At 24.1% G+C, this 13,764-nt stretch overlaps 1 protein-coding gene across 2 annotated transcripts; it reads right to left on the bottom strand.

Moving 5' to 3' along the window:
* Positions 1–395: 395 nt before the first annotated feature.
* Positions 396–12,851, bottom strand: LOC122856752 (sushi, von Willebrand factor type A, EGF and pentraxin domain-containing protein 1). Of its 2 annotated transcripts, none has more exons than XM_044158558.1 (18): positions 12,210–12,851; positions 6,835–6,952; positions 5,602–5,660; positions 5,218–5,523; positions 5,016–5,138; positions 4,625–4,915; positions 3,930–4,079; positions 3,515–3,871; positions 3,317–3,435; positions 3,012–3,246; positions 2,775–2,948; positions 2,442–2,621; positions 2,132–2,377; positions 1,708–2,061; positions 1,438–1,617; positions 1,258–1,366; positions 969–1,157; positions 396–894 (listed from the first exon to the last, which is right to left on the bottom strand). In XM_044158558.1, the coding sequence occupies exons 1-18, from the start codon at positions 12,271–12,273 to the stop codon at positions 795–797; spliced, it is 3,354 nt and encodes a 1,117-aa protein (XP_044014493.1). In that variant the 5' UTR covers positions 12,274–12,851; the 3' UTR covers positions 396–794. The 2 variants fall into 2 exon arrangements, with proteins under 2 accessions (XP_044014493.1, XP_044014494.1); XM_044158559.1 differs by lacking the exon at positions 12,210–12,851 and adding an exon at positions 7,094–7,184 and having other exon boundaries at positions 660–894.
* Positions 12,852–13,764: the final 913 nt, after the last annotated feature.

Genomic DNA, 13,764 nt, shown 5'->3' with positions numbered 1-13,764 from the left:
CGCCATTGCCGCGATTAAAACGCCACCTATACGCGGTAATTTTTGAATATAATTTATCGAAATATTCAGGTCATTGTCATTGATTATTATTTTTAATTTTATTTGTTATATAAAAATATAAATAAATTATTTAAATACATTAAACAAGTTTTAAAATTAAATTATCAATTTTTTTTTTAAATTTTTAAATTTGTTTTTATTTTAAAACATAAAATTTGTGATCTGGAAAGGTTGAAGGATCGTTCTAAATTCCGTAATTGGATGTTGACTCAAGACCATGAATCATCGCCTTTTATAGAAATTATCTGTTGGCAATTTTGCAATAAAATATTTCTCAAATGAAAAAATAAATCTACATTTGGAAGTAATATTAAATAAACAATATTTAAAAATAAAGATAAACATCAATTTTATTTCTTAATTAAATAGACTAAAACTAAATAAAACAAAAAAAAACCTAAATAAATTTATAAATTTCTATTAATATTATCAACTATATAAAACAAAGGAGGAAAAAAAAAAAAAACAATGAATCCAGATAAATTAATTTCTGGAGTTTTTTTTTTTTTTTTTGTATATACAAAAATCATACAAATTTTGACAATAAAATGTCAAAATTAATTAGCAGAAAATAAATATTAAATTATAAATTTTCTGCTTAAATTATTATTATAATTATTTATCTGCATCTTATCAAATGTAATATGTACAAATAATGAAAATTTATTGATTGAAAAAAATGTATATATTATTTATATATTGTTTCTTCTTTTTGTTGATTAAATTAATTTAATTTATCGAACAGAGACACCGTTAATGGTGATGCCATTTCTTGGTGGTGGTTCAACTTCATAGTGTCCTGATCGATTGTATGTTTTCCTTCCAGTTCCATATCTATAAATGATTTAAATTTGAATTAAAATGAATTGACAAATACATTTCTAATTAAATGTGTCAAATTAATTTACCCATAAGTGCTGTTGGTTCCACTGTATGGACTATCATAGAGTCCATCTTCTGGAACATTTTCATACATTCTATTTGTATTTGTGGTGCCATCATTAAGTGTTGCATAAGACATAACTGCTGCATTTTGATCTTCCTTTCTCTCTGCAGCTTGTACATTTTCTGTATTTTTAACTGGTGTTGCTTTTCTCCTAAAAAAAAAACAAGAATACATAAATTTTCCTCCATCTAAAAGCTCACTGATTATTTTAAAAATAAAATAATAAATCAATAATTATTTTTATTACTTACAATCTAAGATAAACAAGTCCAAGAATTATTAAAATTAATATTATTATTCCAGCTCCAATTCCAACACTTGTTCCAACTCCTTGTGCTTCTGCTACTTCATTAGAAATTACTGAAATAATAATAATTAATAATTAGCATACAAAAGTAGTCTAGTAAAATTTAATTATTGAATATACTTACATTCACATCTTGGTTCATCACCACTCCATGAACCAGTGTCTAAACATTTTCTTAAAAATGGTCCGACTCTTTCAAATTGTGGTAAACAATGATACTCAGCAGCTCCACCAAAGAGTGTTGATCCATTCACAACGATAACTCTTCCATTGTCTATTGATTCCGGTTGTTTACAATCAAGTGCTGTAATATCCATAAATTATTATGTCATAATTATTATTCAAACATTTAAAAAAATAATGCGTCTAGATTTATATCAATCAAATAACTTACCATAACAAAATGGCATAGATCCACTCCAGGAACCATTTTGCATACATACTCTTGTTTCATTACCTTCCATGTAATAACCACGTGGACAATTATAATGTGCAATACCACCAACACTATGTGTTGATACTTGTATTGTTAATGGTGTTATTTTATCTGGATCTTTACATCTTATTTCACGACATATTGGTATATCACTACTCCATGTACCATTTTCAAGACATAAACGTCTTGCAAAACCATCAATTTCATAATTACCATCACATTCATAAATTGCTGCTGCACCATAATATGTTGCATTTGATGTCAATGTAAAATGACCATGTTCAGTTTCATTTGGTTTACCACAATCAACAACTACAAATAAAAAAACATTTAAAATATATTTATATAAATTTCATATGAAAAAATAAAATTTATAACTTACAAATACATTGTGGTACTTCACCACTCCATTTTCCATTATCTTCACATGTTGATAATGGTTCACCAATAACTTTGTATCCTCTTTCACATCTGTACTTAACAAGTGCACCAATTTTATATGATGTTGCACCAGTATTTGAATTTTCAGCAGTACCAGTTCTAATTATTGTTCTTCCATACATTCTATCATTTCCAGTAACTGATAAAATACCATGTTCAGCAAGTATTGGCTCAGTACAACGTATTTCTTTTAAATAATAAATAAAATATTAATTAAATATAAATTATACAATAAATAATAATTAGCTTACCTTCACATTTTGGTGTTGCATCACTCCATTGACGATTGTCGAGACAATATCTTCTTGTTATACCATTTAAACGATAATTTTTAGTACAGCTATATGTTATTTCACTTCCTAGATGTGTTGTACCATTAACATACTCAATTGCACCATTTAAAATTGGCAATACCTTTCCACAATTAATATCTTTAACAAAATAAAATACACATACATTTGAATAGATTAAAAATGAATAATTTCTCCATTAACATAACACACTCAATATTTCATTCTTGTCTATGACATTATTATAAATGTTAAATGGAACGTGGAGGTCTTTTTATTATTATTATTACTTACATTCACATGTAGGTACTTCACCAGACCAATCGCCACTTTTTTCACATGTATGTTTTGCTTCACCATGCAATAAATAACCCACGTCACAATGATATTCAATTGAACTGTGAATATCTAAATCATATCCAACAACGTAACTTCCAGCTGGTACTTCTGGTTCCTCACATGTAATCACTATAAAACATTTTTTTTTAATAATAAAATCTTTTGTTTATTCATTTTTATTATTTAACTTACATTCACATGATGGTGTTGGAGAACTCCACTTTCCTTCTCTTGTACATTCATGTTTCGATTCACCAACAAGCCAATAATCATCACGACATGTGTATTTAATAATACTACCAATTGTTGTACTTCCATTTATTAATTCAACATTTCCATTTTCAATTTGTGCTGGTGAGCCACAATCAATAAATTTACATTGTGGTGCTTTGCCTGACCAGTCACCACCAATTTCACATGTTAATATCTAAAAATTAATTTATAAAAATTTATTTTATAAATCATTTAAAAAATAGTTTTATTTTTTTTATACTTACATTATCACCAAAGAGAATAAAACCACTTTGACAAGTATAAGTTGCTGTTGATCCAGCACGTTTTCCATCAATTGAAATAACACCACCAATAATCTCTGGAGGATCTGGACACCAGTCAACTGTTGAATAAAAAAAAATATATAATATAAATAAATCTTTTTATAAGAAATATAAGCTTTATGTATTTTTTTAACATACAAAGACATTGTGGTTGATGTCCACTCCAAATACCACCATCACCACATCTTCTTTGTGCATCACCAATTAATGTGTAATTATTTTTACATGAATATTCAGCAACAGCACCATATGTTGTACGTTTATCAGTAAGACTAATTATTCCATTATCAAATTCTTTTAAATAACCACAATCAACATATTTACATGTTGGTGGTTTACCACTCCAAAAACCATTTTCTTCACATACACGTGATTTTAAACCAACAAGCATGTAACCATCTGGACAAGTGTAATCAATTGTTGAACCAAGTGTTCTTTTATTACCAACAATTGTTGTGTTTTCTAATTTATCAGGACTTCCACATATTGATGGAGCTGTAAATAATATTATTAATCAGTATATTATAATTTTTTTTCAATCAAATAAACTTACTGCTTTGACATATCCATGGTAAATAATCCAAATTACAACCAACATCATTCCACAACCAGCTTCTTCCACCATCCAGTACAACACAATTTTGTTCACCATTGTAATTATTTGGCTGATCTTTTCCCCATGATGGTTTCAACACAACTTCACCTGTAAATTTAAATAAATAACATTATTACAAAATAATAACAATCAAAAACAACATTTCGAAATTGGTTTATGTCCGGTCAAATTGATGACCAACGTGACTATTTTACAAACGACACAAGTTGTTCTATTATTATATATTTATTTTTTTTTTTATATGGATACTTGAGCACCAAAGGTGCAACTTCCGTTGCATTACAATGAGCTTTTACTTTCACGTCTCATTTTAAATTGATATATAAAAATAATCGTTCTGTGTCATTGCTTTTTCATTTCATAATATAAATAAAAAAAAGTAAATGATTTTTTAAACGTTTTTTTTTTGTAAGATGATTCTATAAAGAATATGTTTGTTTTTTTGTTTATAAAATTGTGTAATGATTCGTTAGTTCTATTGAAAGTTGATTGAAAGAGTTCGATGAACTATTTGCATTTAAAATATTATATAATGTTTTATTTCTTGACCTCATTCTCACAATTGCTCCAGCTTTTATTCTTGAATATATTATTTATTCATCAATCTTGTTATTTAATAATAAAAAATTTACCATCAACCCATCTCCATGTTCTTGCTGTTATTGATGGTTCTTTTTGTGCACCAACCCATACTAATTGAGTTTTTAATTTATCCTTTCTTCTTTCTAAATTATTTAATATAAATGTCGATGATATTCCTTTAAAACCATGTGCTAAATCACCACCACGTGATTTACAATAATTTCTAGCATCTTGATATGATCCACCTTTTTTAACAACAAATTCATAACACGTTGAATTAAATGGTGCAATATCAGCATCAGCTGATGTACCAGCATGTGCACATCTGTCGATTGAAAATTCTGTAAATTAAAAATAGATTTTTTATTAAGTAACATGTGGTCAATGATGTTTAATATTTAGGTCATTTCTTTACCACAAACTTTTTATTTCTATACATACCGTCAGTTGCAAAAATTTCAACTTCACAAAGACTCAAGCTTCCTTCAACTCCAACAAGTTGAAGAAAAACATATTGACCAACTAGTGCTCTTGCACATGCAAATGTTTTAGTTATTCCTTCTTCTAAAATATTTAATAAATTAATTAATTTCAATGTTGATATTAAGAATGTTATGCTTATTATAAATTTAATTTAATTTACCAATTGTTCCGGGAAACCAGGCACATAATGGATTTCTTTGTAACTCAGCACTACTATTACCAACTCTTATTTCAATATCTTGAAGTGGCTGATGACCACAACAACCTCTTGTTGTAACTCTAACAACTTTAACTGAATATGATTTTAATAAATCAACTCTCCACCATGGACTTGGTTCACTTTGTGTTTCTGTACATCTTTTACCATCATGCTCTGTACTAACATCACCATCATTACCATGACCAGCATCACCACCTCTAACTGTTGTTGATTGATTTGCTGGCTTTCGAAATGCCACATTTGTACCTATTGTGTTTTTATAATTTATTATATATATTTTTTTATTATTTAAATACATTAACTGTTAATAATTTTTTTACTTACCACAGAATGGAAGTTCACCTTGCCATTTACCTCGGCTGTTACAAGTCAATGAAGATTGTCTTAAAATAAAAAAATAAGCTTATTAAATTAAAAATTATTTTAAAAACAATATGCTAGAAAAAAAAAAAAAAAAATGCATCAATGAGAATAGAATTCTTTAAGTTCATGTAAACTGTTGTAATTTTTTCTTTTTTCATATTCTCATTTATTGTTGTTAATTATTGTCGTGACAAAGAAATTTAAGACAAAGAAATTTCAAGGAAAAGTATAGAGCCATGTTAATATATATATTTTTCTTTTTGACTGCGTGACTTTTTATTAAAAAAATATAAAAATGAAATTTAAAATAATAAAAAAAAATAATTATTATTTTATGGTTTACTAAATTCAATGACAATGAATTTAATATCAACTATTATATCCCAGTGAAAGTGAGCTGATGAAATTTTTTTTATATTAATAAATTTTTTACATACCTATTGAATGTTTAAAAATGAATAATTTTATAAAAACTTTAAAGGTAAATTGAGTTCATCAACCGTGAATATTAATTTATGTTATAATAATAAATTAATTATAATAATTTTAATATGGCTGGCTTGTTAAGGGGTGTGTCGATAGATATTAATAGTAAAAACGTAAGAGAAAATATATTAAATACTTTTTAAATAACGATCAAATATATTAAGACAAAAAATAAAAATAATGACAATTTCAATGAACTGATTTTATGCTCCACTGATTTGTTGGTAATTGCATGTGCAAAGTGTGTGTATGTATTAAGTGATATAAGCAAGGCCAGTACAAGTACTTGTTAAATAGAATGGCCTTCTGTCAACTACAAAAGAAATATGTTAAAATGAAATAAAAAAAATTACATAAAATAGATAAAATGAAAATAACAACTTGAAAAGAAAATTAAGATAAATATAAATAAAATTTAAATTGTTTTAAAAAATATTTAATTCTTATCAGTTAAATAGGAAAAAATGCAATCGGCTGCATTATTAGTGACTGCTACCGTATTTATTTATTCAACAACAAACGTTTCGGTTGAAAATCCATATAGTCGATAATATTTGGGGGGTTTTATATATATTTATATATAATTTTCATAATTTTCTAGCTTTGCGTTTGTCGTTGAATAAATAAATTAAAAACAAGAAAAATATGCGTTCGTTTCATCCGCTATTATCCGCTATTTTTTTTATTCAAAATTTATATTCAACTTACCCAAAGAGTTCATAACCAGCATCACATGTATAGCTTGCTTGTGTACCAGATGACAATGAATTATCAGACAATGAAACTTTTGAGTTCATTGGCACTGCTGGATGGCCACATTTAATTTCTAAAAAAACAAACATAAAAATTAGAAAATTATATCTATAAAGAAAATAATTATTTTCTATTATGTTTAACATTTAAAAAAGCAATTAAATAACAGGTGAAGAAAATAGATATAAATTAATAAAAAAATAAATAAAGCTACCGTTCGTCGACCTGATCATTTGGCGACACGACTACGGAAAACACGATACAATTATCAAGAAGTATAGAGTGTTTTGTCGTGTCACTGTCTTGTCTGACTTGAATAAAATAAATAAAAAAAAAATCCAGGTAAAATAACAGATCTTTTATTTTTTAGTTGATTATTTTTCAAGTTAAAAAATATACACACAGACACAGCTGTTGTTATAGGTAAAAATTAAAATGAGAATATATTTTTTATGATTATTTTTCATTCCCATTTTTTTGTAGTACAAAATAATAACTATAAAAATTATAAATAAAATATTATGATACAATCCTACGTGAAATTCCATCGTTAATGCAATGTCAAACCTTTCGCCACAAGTTATATTCAACAATTATTATTATTTACTTTATTATTTGCAATGGTTGAATTTAATTATACCTCATCTGACAATAAACATACCCATGCTAAAAAAAAAATGAAAAAAAAAATTATTTAAACTGCCAAAACAATGGATTAAGGTCATTGACATTTGTATATATTTATGGGCAATAAAAAATTTAGGATAAGAATAATTTTTATTAACAAATATTAAACCTTGAAATAATTTATATTTTATTTCAAAAAAATAATTAAATAAGGGTCTTTAAATTGAAAAAAAAAATTCACATAATTATTGATAATTACGTATTGCAAAATTATTTTTATTGTTTGGTTTTAAATAAATAAAATTGTCAAGTTTATTTTATTTATTTATTTAACTCTATGAATATATATTTTTTATAAAAAAATAATATTTATATTGTTGAGGGAAAGTCAGGAAATCGACCAAGTTTGTATGATGTTTATTTATGATATAAAAAAATGCGGTCGTTGAGTAAAAAAAAAAAGTTTCTTCTTTTTATTCTTGATGAATTTATTTATTTGTTAGTGTAAAAGTTAAAATTATTTATATTTAAAATATAAAATTTATTTTTTTAAATGATAAATTGTCAAGGTGTTTATTGTAATTTTTAATGTTAATTTTTTTTGAGGTCACAATGCATAGATGCAATTATCGGATTATCATAAATTGATTTACATATTTGAAAACTCGATTAACTGTAAATATGTATATCAAATAATCTTGATATATATTATTCAAATAATTATATCAATTCCGGTTTCTCAATGAGAAAATAATCTATAAATAAAAACTAGAAAATATAACATTTAAATTTATTATAAAAATAAAAAAATAATCTAGAATAATTTGTATAAAAAATATTTTTTAATTATTTATATTTTAATGGAAATTTTACAATTATAATTTACATATACCCAAAATATTTTTACAAAAAAAATCAACTAAAAATTATAAAATTACAAGAATAGGTCACACGTGCGGCACGTTTGTGTTCCAAATTTCCATCTTCATTATTTCAAGCCTTTAATCATCACAAAGAAATAATTAACAAAAAAAAAAAATATACATATAAGATGCGAGACGAATATACAAAAGAAAAAGTATATAATTTTTTTAATTTTCTACCTTAAAAAAATGTGAAATTTTTCATTCAATTAATTGTAATCTAATTTTTTTCTAGAGCCTCCTGAATTCTCATATTTATAATTATAATTTAAAAAATTCCCAGAGCTAAAATGAGTATTTAAAAAAAAAATATTTAATTTTAATAATCATTTGATAAATGAATAAATATAATAGTTTAATTTTTTTTCTATCAGGCAATGTTATGTTTGATATAATTTATTATATTGATTTGTTGATAAGGAAATAAATTGATTGAATTTTAATGATATTTAGTGATGGTTGAACAGTTGAGAGGTCTGGGTCACTCGGTTACAAAACCTCACATGAACGCCAAAATAACGGTAAACATGAATACGTATGTCGTGTCTGGGAATACGTGGTCATGGATAACTTTTAATACCGGTTAAATATTTCAAAAAAATGTCGTATAACGTAGTTTTATTTTTTTTAACACGTACAACAATTTAACAAACATAAACATGTTTTAAAAAAAAAAACATTACACTAAAATATTATTAATGATTTACCCTTATTAACTTGTTGCCACTATAAACCCTCTTAAATTAATAAAAATTTAAATCAATGAAGCATAAATAAATTAAATAATAAACTATTTAATTTTTTTTTTTTTTAACACGAAAGTAAAATTCTGTATCATTTAATCAAAAAATAAAAAAAAAATTTTAAATGCGTGTTTTTAATTAATTAATAATATATATAAAAAAAAAATTTCTATAAAATTATTATAATTGTTTATATTAAAAATAAGATAATCTTTGAAAAAAAAAATTTATTTAATTAATTTTTTTACAAATATTAATATTGTACAATTATTTTCCTCATCACGCAGTATGTTATAGTATACTGAATTTCTCAATATAGCTATTGTCTAGTGGTTTGCAAAAATATGCACTACCCTATCTCTTGATTATATATATATTTTGTATTTTTTAATTTTCTGTGGAACAAGAATAAAAAAGCATGGACTCTCGATGATGATTACGAAAGAAACAAAGTGTCTGGTATAATCTATCGCACCACACGAGAAATATTGTTATGAAACCAACGGAATTTTTGCCACGTTATTAAAAGAATAATAATTCATCAAAAGAAACGGGATAATTTGTTGGAAAAATTTTTCTTATTTCTTATTTAAATAACCAAATGAAAATGAAAAAAAAAAAAGGTAAAAAAAATTTTTCTTTATTAAAAGTCTTGATTTCTAAACTTGTTTAATTATTTGTTTATTTATATTTTTTATTTATCATTTAAATTTTTTTTTATCTTGTAATAATGATAAATTTAAATTACATGTATTTTAAAAATTATGTAAAAATATTATTGAGAGCAAATATGAACATTTACAATTGTTGGGTGGGTGAAAGTAGACAGTAGTTTATAAACACATACTGTTTGACTTTCTGATGACAAAAAAATAAATAAAAAAAAAAAACCATCAACTAGGTAAAAAAAAAAATAAAGAGAGTCTTAAGAATAAAAAAATAAATTAAATTACCATGAAGTAAATTTATACAACTGTGGACAAAATGCAGAGTGCAGTAATTTAACAGTGGTTTGCTGAAGACTCACGACTGTAATTCAATAAATAAATAAGCAAATAATAATTATTATTAAATATTTATTTTGTTGAATTTATATTTCATTTGTTTATATAGAATTTAATATGATATAATATTAGGGGATATCAATTAACAAGTTAGTTTAACTCTCATGTGAAAATTTGTGTTTTTTTTGTCTAAATACATTTTATTTAAAATTAGTTTGTTTATATTATTCAAGTGTATCGACTCCACCCACAGTCTATTTATTTTACAAACTATTAATCAATATTAAAAATATGTTGTAAAAAAAAAAAAAACATACACTTGATGTTAACAACATGGAAAGTTTAAATGTTACATCTATCCCACACAAAATACTCAATTTTGCTGAATGAAAAGTGTTAAATCGTGTTTAACAACGCCCAACAAAATTTAATGAGCTTAATAATAGAAAAAAAATATACAAATAAATTCTATAAAATTAATCTAAAATATATAAATTTAATTATATTTTAAATAAACATTCATTAGCTATATGTTAATTAATATCTAAAATTTATTTCTTCTCATTAAACATTAACGAGTATCATGAACATATGCTTGAGGCGATAATATTTTTCGAAAAAATAGGAAATAGATCAGAGAGAAATTTAATTGGTTACTTGATGAGCCAAGAATAAATTGAGATCAGTTAAGTCCGGATGCAATTGATCGATCATGCTAATAAACTTTCATAACATTTTTATATTTAAACAAAAAAAAATATTACCAAATAAAAAACAAAAAAATACCGCAATTAATTTATTCTGTTTTGTTTTTATACAAAAAAAGCTATATTAATATTTTTTTTGTTTTTATTAAATACTCACAAATTTAATTCTAAAATTTCTCTTTATTCTAGTTAACCAAAGCATGTAATTATCAAGTTTTTTTAAAGGTTAATAATAATGATAATAATTTAACATGTATACAAGTTGTGTATGAATAATAAATTGATGAAAAATATATAGTTAAAATTAAAAAAAAAAGGTAAAATACTGTCAGGTGAAAATGGCTTTTAAAATAAAATATATTCTTTATATTTTTTTTATTATAAACTTTATGCTTTCCTGTTAATTTTCACACGATAAATATAATGTGTAAGAAAAATAAATTTAAACCACTTTACCATCTTTAATTGTAAAACAATATCTTTCATATATTTTTATTCTATTGTATATTATTTAAAAGTAAAAAAAAATATATATTTATTTGAAAAAAAAAAAAATAACCGGATAATGAGTTTTACAATCATCCGGATGTCGATGTATTTATTACGTAGAATTGAAACACCACGTGAAAGGGGTCAAACGCAATTGATCAATATCAACTTTCAAAGTAGCAGGTGGACCATTTCCGTTTTTGGTACCCCAAACATTTTTAAATTTGAAAATAATATAAATAAATAAAAAAAAACAACTCACATTTTCTTTCTTTACTATAACGGTTTATTTCTATCCTTAATTTTAATTTTTAATTTTCGTTTGAAGAATTTTTATAAATATTTAAAATACTTTTTCGGATGTGGTTTTTTTTTTTCTTTTTAAATTTATTTATTTAATATATTTACAAGAAAAACCAGTCGACCTCGGTAGAGACCTGGAACCATCATCGAGGACAACGATCTTGTAGGCGTTAACCCGAGCAAAAAAAAAAAGTCATTTTTAAATAATAATAATAAATATATTATCATTCGAAAAAAATGTAAAAATAATTTTCTTTGAAGAATGATCAGACCTTTGCAAAACTGAAGAATAATAAACCGTTGATAATCGTGTGTAATAAAAAAAATTGGAGGATTTGAAATTGCTATTTTTTCAAGCGTGAATACAATAAGATCATTTTTACTTATTCCAGTTTGCATCATTACCTTTTACATTTATTTCAAGCCGACAGAAATACAATTTTTTTTTTTTTCAACATTGGGAAATTATGACAAAATAATTATTAATTTATTAAATTACATTAAGGTAATTAATTAAAAAAAAAATTAACAAACCTTGAGTTGAAACTGGCAGGACCCCAAAAAGGGGCATTAAAATCCCAAGGGTAAAAAAAATCATTTTATCAATTCTTGCATTTATTTTAATTTTTTTTTTTCACATTAAAATATCACAAATTTAAATAACACAATTTATTAATTATTTAATTTTTTTTTTTAATGATTTATATAGTCTTTATAACACTGATAAGCTGGATTAAATTAACCTTTGATATTTGATTTTATAAATAGATTCATATGAATTAAATAAAAAAAAAACTAGATAACACATGAAGTATGAAAAATCAACTTTCACTTGTCCAATCTTTGGCTTTTATAATAATTTTTTTTTGTTATTCCAACTGTTGCATTAATAAAATTTTTTGTTTTTAAACAACACGAATTATAAAGCATTTAAATCACCAATTTTTTTTTTAATTTTATCACGACCTTGATATTTAGAATAAAACTATTATTATATTTATTTTTATTGTTTTTGTTTTAGGCAACGCAAAGACCTTTCTATTCCTTCGAACCACTTGTAATAAAAAAATTAAATAAATATAAAATAATATTATTAAATAAGGTCATTGAATCCACTTGAGTATTTCCATATTTTTTTAATATTTTTATATAAATTTTAACTGTTTATGGAAAAATAGAAAAAAAAAAAAAAAAAATTCATTCACAACAAAAAATTGATCACATTTTTTAATAATTTTTGTATAAATAATTGTAACTTTGTTGAGTGTTTGTTTATGAATTTTTTTATAATTTTTTATAATGTAATTTATAAAGGTGCTCCGTTCCCTTCACCAGCCGATCACGGAGTGTGCCCCTGGCGAAGACCTCGCCATGTTCAATTTCAACTTCATGTTGAATTCACTGTTGAATATGAAAGTTTAAAAGTTTATAATGGTGAGGGAATAATCGTCAGGGGGCGCCTTAATATTTTAAATAAATGCATATAATATTTAATTAACAAAAACGAAAAAAAAAAAAAAAAACAGACACAAGAATATTTCTAGTAAAAAATTTATTAAAAAATTTTCAGTTTGAAATGTAAAATCTTAACAATTCATATTCGGTCGACATGGTTGTCTGGATTCGACACTGAAAAATAAAAGTACATTATTTATCATACAAAAGAGTGTGAATACATACCGAGCACAATTCGAGCGGATAGTTAAACATGCAAACTCATGATTTTATTTTATTTAAATAAATAAAAAATTCATAAATAATAGTAATAAATGTATATGAAAATTTATTCTAGATCAATATATGATTTAATATAATTTTAATTGCTCAGAAAAATTTTCAAATGACTAGAAAAACATAAAGAGTATTCAAAAACAAATTAATAATATATATTTTTTTATTCAAATACATTACTTTAACATAAAAATGATACTCAGGTTTTTTATTTTTCATCTGATGAATATCAAATAGCACTAGCAGAAATAAAAAATAAAATATATTTACGGTAACTCTTGATGCTTCCTATCTGTGGTCATTATTTGTGGTCAATTTGAGGCTTCCAAGATGAATAAATATACAAGATGAATAAATA

This window comes from Aphidius gifuensis, linkage group LG5 (genome assembly GCF_014905175.1).
Source record: "Aphidius gifuensis isolate YNYX2018 linkage group LG5, ASM1490517v1, whole genome shotgun sequence".
Taxonomy (NCBI): Eukaryota; Metazoa; Arthropoda; class Insecta; order Hymenoptera; family Braconidae; genus Aphidius; species Aphidius gifuensis.
Note: the sequence above shows the minus strand (reverse complement) of the source record. Positions and strands in the feature narration are given on the sequence as shown.